The 10,972-nt window shown below is 41.3% G+C and overlaps 1 protein-coding gene across 1 annotated transcript; it reads left to right on the forward strand.

The window, feature by feature from the left end:
• The first annotated feature begins 10,528 nt into the window (after nucleotides 1-10,528).
• Nucleotides 10,529-10,972, forward strand: LOC141028058 (uncharacterized). Its single transcript, XM_073505895.1, has one exon. It carries the CDS (start codon nucleotides 10,529-10,531, stop codon nucleotides 10,970-10,972), a length of 444 nt encoding a protein of 147 aa, XP_073361996.1.

A 10,972-nucleotide genomic window follows, 5' to 3' on the forward strand; every position in this document is an offset into this window, starting at 1 on the left:
CAAAATCAAACCGGCACTAATGTGCTTCACATTTGACCCTTTTTCTACTAGTGCAAAGCAATCTTTCTTAGCACGCATCCTAGCGGTTCTTTATTTGCACTCATAAATGGAAATTCTCATGGCTTTGAGAGACTCATTGATATCATGATTAGGTGGAATAGATCTAAGTTTCAAAGAATCAACATCAAGAGAAATTCTATCCACGTTCCTAGCCAATTCATCAATCTTAGGCAATTTTTCTTCAAGCAAAGCATTGAAATTCTTTTGAGAGATCATAAATTCTTTAACACTAATCTCAAAATCAGAGGGCATCTTATTAAAATTTCCATAAGAGTTGTTGTAGGAATTACCATAATTATTAGAGGAATTACTAGGAAACGGCCTAGGATTAAAGTTTCCTCTATACGCGTTGTTACCAAAATTATTCCTACCAACAAAATTCACATCCATAGATTCATTATTATTCACAATCAAAGTAGACAAAGGCATATCATTAGGATCAATAGGAGCACTCTTATTAGCAAACAATTTCATAAGTTCATCCATCTTTCCACTCAAAACATTAATCTCTTCTATCACATGAACTTTTTTACTAGTAGATCTTTTGGTGTGCCGTTGAGAATAATTAACCATAATATTATCTAGGAGTTTAGTAGCTTCTCCTAAAGTGATTTCCATAAAAGTGCCTCCCGCGGCCGAATCTAAAAGATTTCTAGAAGCAAAATCCAATCCGACATAAAAAAATTGTATGATCATCCATAAATTTAATCCATGTGTAGGGCAATTGCGAATCATTAATTTCATCCTCTCCCAAGATTGTGCAAAATGTTCATGATCGAGTTGCTTAAAATTCATAATATCGTTTCTAAGAGAGATGATCTTAGCGGGAGGAAAATACTTAGAGATAAAAGCATCTTTGCACTTATTCCATGAATCAATACTATTTTTAGGCAAAGACAAAAACCAAGTTTTAGCACGATCTCTAAGTGAAAACGGAAATAACTTCAATTTAACAATATCATTATCCACGTCTTTCTTCTTTTGCATATCACACAAATCAACGAAGTTGTTTAGATGAGTAGCAGCATCTTCACTAGGAAGGCCAGAGAATTGATCTTTCATAACAAGATTCAACAAAGCAGTATTAATTTCACAAGATTCAACATCGGTAAGAGGAGCAATCGGAGTGCTAAGGAAATCATTATTATTGGTATTGGAAAAGTCACACAATTTAGTATTATCTTGAGCCATCGTGACAAGCAATCCAACACTCAAGCACACAAGAGGCAAGCGAAACAGAGGCGAACGGGAAAGAGAGGGTGAATAAAACGGCAAGGGTGAAGTGGGGGAGAGGAAAATGAGAGGCAAATGGCAAATAATGTAATGCGAGGGAGAAGAGTTTGTGATGGGTACTTGGTATGTCTTGACTTGAGCGAAGACCTCCCCGGCAACGGTGCTAGAAATCCTTCTTGCTACCTCTTGAGCACTGCGTTGGTTTTCCCTTGAAGAGGAAAGGGTGATGCAGCAAAGTAGCGTAAGTATTTCCCTCAGTTTTGAGAACCAAGGTATCAATCCAGTAGGAGGCTACGCGAAAGTCCCTCGTACCTACACAAACAAACAAGAACCTCGCAACCAACGCGATAAAGGGGTTGTCAATCCCTTCACGGCCACTTGCGAAAGTGAGATCTGATAGAGATAATAAGATAAGATAAATATTTTTCGTATTTTTATGATATAGATTGGAAAGTAAAGATTGTAAAATAAAGTAGATCAGAAACTTATATGATGGAAAATAGACCCGGGGGCCATAGGTTTCACTAGTGGCTTGTCTCAAGATAGCATAAGTATTACGGTGGGTGAACAAATTACTGTCGAGCAATTGATAGAAAAGTGCATAGTGATACGTCTCCGTCGTATCTATAATTTTTGATTGTTCCATGCCAATATCCTACAACTTTCATATACTTTTGGCAACTTTTTATATTATTTTTGGGACTAACATATTGATCCAGTGCCCAGTGCCAGTTCCTGTATGTTGCATGTTTTATGTTTGACAGAAACCCAATATCAAACGGAGTCCAAACGGGATAAAAACGGACGGAGCTTATTTTTGGAATATTTATGATTTTTGGGAAGTAAAATCAACGCGAGACGGTGCCCGAGGTGGCCATGAGGCAGGGGGGCGCGCTTGCCCATACTGGGCGCCCCCCTGACCCTCGTGGGCCCCTTGTAAGGCGGTTGATGCTCTTCTTTGGCCGCAAGAAAGCTAATTTTTGGAAAAATATCTGGGCGAAGGTTTCAATCCAATCGGAGTTACGGATCTCCGGATATAAAAGAAATGGTGCCAGGGCAGAATCCCAGAGCGCAGAACAGAGAGAGACAGATCCAATCTCGGAGGGGCTCTCGCCCCTCCCACGCCATGGGAGCCAAGGACCAGAGGGTAAACCCTTCTCCCATCTAGGGAGAAGGTCAAGGAAGAAGAAGATGAAGGGGGGGGGCTCTCTCCCCCTTGCTTCCGGTGGCGCCGGAACGCCGCCGGGGGCCATCATCATCACCGCGATCTTCACCAACACCTCCGCCATCTTGACCAACATCTCCATCACCTTCCCCCTTCTATATTCAGCGGTCCACTCTCCCGCAACCCGCTGTACCCTCTACTTGAACATGGTGCTTTATGCTTCATGTTATTATCCAATGATGTGTTGCCATCTTATGATGTCTGAGTAGATTTTCGTTGTCCTATCGGTGATTGGTGAATTGCTACGATTGGTTTAATTTTCTTGTGGTTCTGTTGCTGTCCTATTGTGCGCTTCGTGTCGCGCAAGCGTGAGGGATTCCCGCTGTAGGGTGTTGCAATATGTTCATGATTCGCTTATAGTGGGTTGCTTGAGTGACAGAAGCATAAACCTGAGTAAGGGGGTTATGGCGTATGGGATAAAGGGGACTTGATGCTTTAATGCTATGGTTGGGTTTTACCTTAATGATCTTTAGTAGTTGCGGATGCTTGCTAGAGTTCCAATAATAAGTGCATATGATCCAAGAAGAGAAAGTATGTTAGCTTACGCCTCTCCCACATAAAACTTGCATCGGTCTAGTAAAGTAGTCAATTGCTTAGGGACAAATTTCACAACTCCTACCACCACTTTTCCACACTCGCTATATTTACTTTATTGCTTCTTTATCTAAACAGCCCCTACTTTTATTTACGTGTTCTTTATTATCTTGCAAACCTATCCAACAACACCTACAAAGTACTTCTAGTTTCATACTTGTTCGAGGTAAGGCGAACACTAAGCGTGCGTAGAGTCGTATCAGTGGCAGATAGGACTTGAGAGAATATTTGTTCTACCTTTAGCTCCTCGTTTCAACACTCTTACTTATCGAAAGAGGCTACAATTATCCCCTACACTTGTGGGTTATCAAGACCTTCTTCTGGCGCCGTTGCCGGGGAGTCATAGCGTGGGGTGAATATTCTCGTGTGTGCTTGTTTGCTTTATCACTAAGTAATTTTTATTTGCTGTTCTTAGTTGTTCTCTATGTTTAGTTATGGATATGGAACACGAAATACCAAAAAAATAGGTGTACTTGCTACTCATGGAGATGGGGAACCTCCTAAAACCCTCGATGCTCGTTATGTGAAAGAAATTATGTACTACTTTGATAATCCTGAGAAAACCCCATTCAATTATGTTATGGGAGACACACGTTGGATCAACATGAATACTTTAGGGATTATCGCTTAACACAGAAAGGGAAACTATTATGGGATCAAATTTATATGTTGCATTGGTATGTTCGGGATCTATGCTTGAGACATGATTATACTTGTTGCTCTAGGATGAAGTCTCCACACCTTCCCTTTTCATGCAAACTCAATGATAATAAAACCTTGGCTTCTTATGCTAATGGTATCTATGATTACTATGATGTGGAACAAATAGAAGAATTCATTGCTTTTATGGGTGCTTATGAGATTGAATCTATGTTTAAAGAGTTTGAAGATTTTGATGATTCAGTTTACAGACCTGAAATTTTTGCTATACTTAGATATTGCTATGAAAATTATGAATACAATTCCGATATTGATGCATTTATTGAGAAAGTCTCCGCTGTCCAAGAAGAGACTAATATTTTGCAGGAGTCTATGGAAGAATAAATTGATGAAACTGTGAGCTCATTGGATGAAAAGATGATAAGGAGAGCGAAGAACAAAAGGAGGAAGAGCGGATTAGCTACCCGTGCCCACCTTCTAATGAGAGTAACTCTTCAACTCATACATTGTTTAATTCCCCTTCGTGCTTACCGAAGGATGATTGCTATGATGATTGTTATGATCCCGTTGATTCTCTTGAAATATCCCTTTTTGATGATGCTTGTGGCCAAGATGCCAATATAAATTATGCTTATGGAGATGAACTTGCTATAGTTCCTTATGTTAAACATGAAATTGTTGCTATTGCACCGACGCATGATAGTCCTATTATCTTTTTGGATTCTCCCTACTACACTATATCGGAGAAGTTTGTGCTTATTAGGATTATATTGATGGGTTGCGTTTTACTACTACACATGATGATTTTGATAAATATAATATGCATGTGCTTGCTGCTCCTACTTGCAACTATTATGAGAGAGGAACTATATCTCCACCTCTCTATGTTTCCAATATGATAAAATTGCAAGAAACTGCTTATACTATGCATTGGCCTTTACTATGTGTGCATGAATTGTTCTTTTATGACATGCCGATGCATAGGAAGAGAGTTAGACTTCGTTGTTGCATGATATATGTTACTTTGTGCTCACTACTAAATCACAAATTATTGTTAATTAAAATTGGCTTTGATATACCTTGGGATCCGGGTGGATCCATTACTTGAGCACTATATGCCTAGCTTAATGGCTTTAAAGAAAGCGCTGCCAGGGAGACAACCCGGAAGTTTTAGAGAGTCATTTATTTCTGTTGAGTGCTTTTATAAAGTTTAAAAACAAAAAAATAAAGAGGGTAACCCAAAACTTTTCAAAAAGGAAAGTGAAAGTAAGAAAGACAAGCATTGTTGAAGTGGGAGAGCTCCTTGAACTTTGTTCATGCTCACGGAAACTTTGTGAATCTTAATTACAGAAACTTTTCATAAAAAATAATTATCCCCTTGTACAATTCCATTGTATTATAAAAATAATGTGCCAAGTTTTTCCTTTAGGATGTTTACAATGCTTGTTGGTTTGTACGGTGCAGGACAGAAACTTTGGCTATAGTGCGCGATTTTACATTTTTTTACTGGAACGTCAAACGGTTCTGAATTTTTTTGCACTGTCTTGCTGTACAAATTGTTTATTTTTCCTAATTTTGGTAGAAGTTTTGGGGTACCAGAAGTATGGTGAATGTTCAGATTGCTACAGACTGTTCTGCTTTTGACAGATTCTGTTTTTGATGCATAGTTTACTTGTTTTGATGAAACTATCAATTTCTATTAGTGGATTAAGCCTTGGAAAAGCTATATTACAGTAGAAACAATGCAAAAACAAAATATGAATTGGTTTTTCAACAGTACTTAGAGTAGTGATTTGCTTTATTATACTAACGGATCTTACCGAGTTTTCTGTTGAAGTTGTGGATGAAGTGTTTGATCGAGGAGGTCTCGATATGAGGAAAAGGAAGAGAGGAAAGAGCTCAAGCTTGGGGATGCCCAAGGCACCCCAAGTAAATATTCAAGGAGACTCAAGCGTCTAAGCTTGGGGATGCCCCGGAAGGCATCCCCTCTTTCTTCAACAAGTATCGGTATGTTTTCGGATTCGTTTCGTTCATGCGATATGTGCAAGTCTTGGAGCGTCTTTTGCATTTAGTTTTCACTTTTCTTTTATGCACCATGCTGGTATGAGATAGTCCATGGTTTATTTATAGAATGCTCATTGCACTTCACTTAAATCTTTTGAGTATGCCTTTATAGAATGCTTCATGTGCTTCACTTATATCATTTGAAGTTTGGATTGCCTGTTTCTCTTCACATAGAAAACCGCCATTTGTAGAATGCTCTTTTGCTTCACTTATATTTGTTAGAGCGTGGGCATATATTTTGTAGAAAGAATTAAACTCTCTTGCTTCACTTATATCTATTTAGAGAGATGACATGAATTGGTCATTCACATGGTTAGTCATAAAATCCTACATAAACTTGTAGATCGCTGAATATGATATGTTTGATTCCTTGCAATAGTTTTGCGATATAGAGATGATAATATGTGGGAGGTACTAGTGGATGGTTGTGTTTAGTAAGGATATTGGTGTTAAGGTTTGTGATTCCCGAAGCATGCACGTATGGTCTACTAACTATGTAACCAAATTGGCGCGCATTGTATTTTGATTGTTTATCTTTGCGTGAAGGTCGGGGGCGCGCGATGGTTAACTCCTACCAACCTCCCCCCTAGGGGCATGCGTGTAGTACTTTGTTTCAAGGGCTAATAAATTTTTGCAATAAGTATGTGAGTTCTTTATGACTAATGTTGAGTCCATGGATTATACGCACTCTCACCCTTCCATCATTGCTAGCCTCTTCGGTACCGTGCATTGCCATTTCTCACCTCGAGAGTTGGTGCAAACTTCGCCGGTGCATCCAAACCCCATGATACGATACGCTCTATCACACATAAGCCTCCTTATATCTTCCTCAAAACAGCCACCATACCTACCTATCATGGCATTTCCATAGCCATTCCGAGATATATTGCCATGCAACTTCCATCATCATCATATACATGATTTGAGCATTCATTGTCATATTGCCTTGCATGATCGTAAGATAGCTAGCATGATGTTTTCATGGCTTGTCTGTTTTTTTGATGTCATTGCTACGCTAGATCATTGCACGTCCCGGTACACCGCCGGAGGCATTCATATAGAGTCATATATTTGTTCTAGTATCGAGTTGTAATATTGAGTTGTAAGTAAATAAAGTGTGATGATCATAATTATAGAGCATTGCCTCATATATATAAAAAATAGAGGCCAAAGAAGCCTAAATAAAAAAAGGGGGCCAAAGAAGCCCACCCAAAAAAAGAAAAAAAAGAAAAAGAAAAGGGGCAATGTTACTATCCTTTTACCACACTTGTGCTTCAAAGTAGCACCATGTTCTTCATATAGAGAGTCTCTTATGTTGTCACTTTCATATACTAGTGGGAATTTTCATTATAGAACTTGGCTTGCATATTCCAACGATGGGCTTCCTCAAAATGCCCTAGGTCTTCATGATCAAGCAAGTTGGATGCACACCCACTTAGTTTCAGTTTGAGCTTTCATACACTTATAGCTCTAGTGCATCCGTTGCATGGCAATCCCTACTCCTCGCATTGACATCAATTGATGGGCATCTCCATAGCCCGTTGATTAGCCACGTCGATGTGAGACTTTCTCCCTTTTTGTCTTCTCCACATAACCTCCACCATCATAATCTATTCCACCCATAGTGCTATATCCATGGCTCGCGCTCATGTATTGCGTGAGAGTTGAAAAAGTTTGAGAATACTAAAGTATGAAACAATTGCTTGGCTGACACCGGGATAGGCATGAGGGGTACCTTATGTTAAGAAAAGGGAGCATACAAGACTATATGATTTTGTAGGGATAACGTTCTGGAAGCATTGATATTTTGAAAGACATGATTGTTTGTTGGGATGCCCTAAGTATTATTTGTTTTTATGTCAAATGATAGACTATTGCTTTGAATCACTCGTGTCTTAATATTCATGCCATGACTAGATATTTGATCAAGATTATGCTAGGTAGCATTCCACATCAAAAATTATCTTTTTATCATTTACCTACTCGAGGACGAGTAAGAATTAAGCTTGGGGATGCTGATACGTCTCCGTCGTATCTATAATTTTTGATTGTTCCATGCCAATATCCTACAACTTTCGTATACTTTTGGCAACTTTTTATATTATTTTTGGGACTAACATATTGATCTAGTGCCCAGTGCTAGTTTCTGTTTGTTGCATGTTTTATGTTTCGCAGAAACCCAATATAAACCGAGTCCAAACGGGATAAAAACGGACAGAGCTTATTTTTGGAATATTTATGATTTTTGGGAAGTAAAATCAACGCGAGATGGTGCCCGAGGTGGCCACGAGGCAGGGGGCGCGCCCCTGACCCTCGTGGGCCCCTCGTAAGGCGGTTGATGCTCTTCTTTGGCCGCAAAAAAGCTAATTTTTGGAAAAATATCTGGGCGAAGGTTTCAATCCAATCGGATTTACGGATCTCCGGATATAAAAGAAACGGTGCCAGGACAGAATCCCAGAGCGCAGAAACAGAGAGAGACACAGAGACAGATCCAATATCGGAGGGGCTCTCGCCCCTCCCACGCCATGGGAGCCAAGGACCAGAGGGGAAACCCTTCTCCCATCTTGGGAGAAGGTCAAGGAAGAAGAAGAAGAAGGAGAAGAAGAAGAAGAAGGGGGGGCTCTCTCCCCTTGCTTCTGGTGGCGCCAGAACGCCGCCGGGGGCCATCATCATCACCGCGATCTTCACCAACACCTCCGCCATCTTCACCAACATCTCCATCACCTTCCCCCTTCTATATTCAGCGGTCCACTCTCCCGCAACCCGCTGTACCCTCTACTTGAACATGGTGCTTTATGCTTCATGTTATTATCCAATGATGTGTTGCCATCTTATGATGTCTGAGTAGATTTTCGTTGTCCTATCGGTGATTGGTGAATTGCTATGATTGGTTTAATTTGCTTGTGGTTATGTTGTTGTCCTATTGTGCCCTCCGTGTCACGCAAGCGTGAGGGATTCCCGCTGTAGGGTGTTGCAATATGTTCATGATTCGCTTATACTTGGTTGCTTGAGTGGTAGAAGCATAAACCCGAGTAAGGGGGTTGTGGCGTATGGGATAAAGGGGACTTGATGCTTTAATGCTATGGTTGGGTTTTACCTTAATGATCTTTAGTAGTTGCGGATGCTTTCTAGAGTTCCAATCATAAGTGCATACGATCCAAGAAGAGAAAGTATGTTAGCTTATGCCTCTCCCACATAAAACTTGCTATCGGTCTAGTAAAGTAGTCAATTGCTTAGGGACAAATTTCACAACTCCTACCACCACTTTTACACACTCGCTATATTTACTTTATTGCTTCTTTATCTAGACAGCCCCTACTTTTTATTTATGTGTTATTTATTATCTTGCAAACCTATCCAACAACACATACAAAGTACTTCTAGTTTCATACTTGTTCTAGGTAAGGCGAACACTAAGCGTGCGTAGAGTCGTATCAGTGGCAGACAGGACTTGAGAGAATATTTGTTCTACCTTTGGCTCCTCGTTGGGTTCGACACTCTTACTTATCGAAAGAGGCTACAATTATCCCCTACACTTGTGGGTTATCACATAGTTATGAGAATATCTAGGCATGATCATGTATATAGGCATCACATCCACGACAAGTAGATCGAAACGATTCTGCATCTACTACTATTACTCCACACATCGACCGCTATCCAGCATGCATCTAGAGTATTAAGTTCATAAGAACAAAGTAATGCATTAGGCAAGATGACATGATGCCCTCTTTTTATCCTCGATGGCAACAATACAATACGTGCCTTGCTGCCCCTGCTGTCACTCGGAAAGGACACCGCAAGATTGAACCCAAAGCTAAGCACTTCTCCCATTGGAAGAAAGATCAATCTAGTAGGCCAAACCAAACTGATAATTCGAAGAGACTTGCAAAGATAACCAATCATACAGAAAAGAATTCAAAGGAGATTCAAATATTTCTCATTGATAAACTTGATCATAAACCCACAATTCATCGGATCTCGACAAACACACCGCAAAAAGAGTTACATCAAATAGATCTCCAAGAAGATCGAGGAGAACATTGTATTGAGATTCAAAGAGAGAGAAGAAGCCATCTAGCTAATAACTATGGTCCCGAAGGTCTGTGGTAAACTACTCACAACTCATCAGAGAGTCTATGGTGTTGATGTAGAAGCCCTCCGTGATCGATTCCCCCTCCGGCGGAGCGCCGAAAAAGGCTCCAAGATGGGATCTCATGGGTAGAGAAGGTTGCGGCGGTGGAAATAGGGTTTTGTGGTGCTCCTGGATGTTTTTAGGGTATGTAGATATATATAGGCGAAGGAAGTCGGTCAGGGGAGCCACGAGGGCCCACGAGGGTGGGGGGCGCGCCCACCCCCCTAGGGCATGCCTCCCTGCCTCGTGGCTTCCTCATGTGTTTCTTGACGTCCACTCCAAGTCTCCTGGATTGCGTTTGTTCCAAAAATAAATCTCCCGAAGGTTTCATTCCGTTTGGACTCCGTTTGATATTCCTTTTCTGTGAAACATTGAAATAGGCAAATGAACAGAAATTTGGGCTGGGCCTCCGGTTAATAGGTTAGTCCCAAAAATGATATAAAAGTGTATAGTAAAGCCCATAAACATCCAAAACAAGTAATATAATAGCATGGAAAAATAAAAAATTATAGATACGTTGGAGACGTATCAGTCTCTGTCTCTTCGCCGCCACCATCATGGACGCCTGGACGACCCTGGAGCACGCCTTTGCCCAGGTCTCTACCTCCCGCTCGATGGCCCTTCGCAGCGAGCTCGCCGACATTAAGAAGCTGGACTCCTCCGCCACGACCTACTTCAACAAGATGAAGGTGTTGGCGGACACACTCACCGCTATCGGTCGACCGCTCAGCGATGAGGAGTTTGCTGGCTTTGTCATCAAAGGCATCAATGCCGACTACGACAATCTTGCCGAGGTTGTTCACAATGCCAAGCCAGCGACGCCCCCGCACGAGCTCTACTCACGACTTCTCTTCACCGAGCAGCGCGTCGAGGCTCGTCGCTCCTCCGCCACCATCACCTCACTGTCGGCGGCCTTCTGGGCTTCTCGCGCCAGCGTGCCCTGCCCTGTCCTCTGGCAAGCCCGCCTCGCCCCCTGCATCGACCCTGGGTGGGGGCCCTAA

The sequence above is a fragment of the Aegilops tauschii genome, chromosome 1 (genome assembly GCF_002575655.3).
Source record: "Aegilops tauschii subsp. strangulata cultivar AL8/78 chromosome 1, Aet v6.0, whole genome shotgun sequence".
In the NCBI taxonomy this organism is placed as follows: domain Eukaryota; kingdom Viridiplantae; phylum Streptophyta; class Magnoliopsida; order Poales; family Poaceae; genus Aegilops; species Aegilops tauschii.

What these genes read in the sequence shown, in the direction of transcription:
- LOC141028058 (XM_073505895.1), top strand. Translation starts at nt 10,529, where the DNA reads ATGGACGCCTGGACGACCCTGGAGCACGCCTTTGCCCAGGTCTCTACC.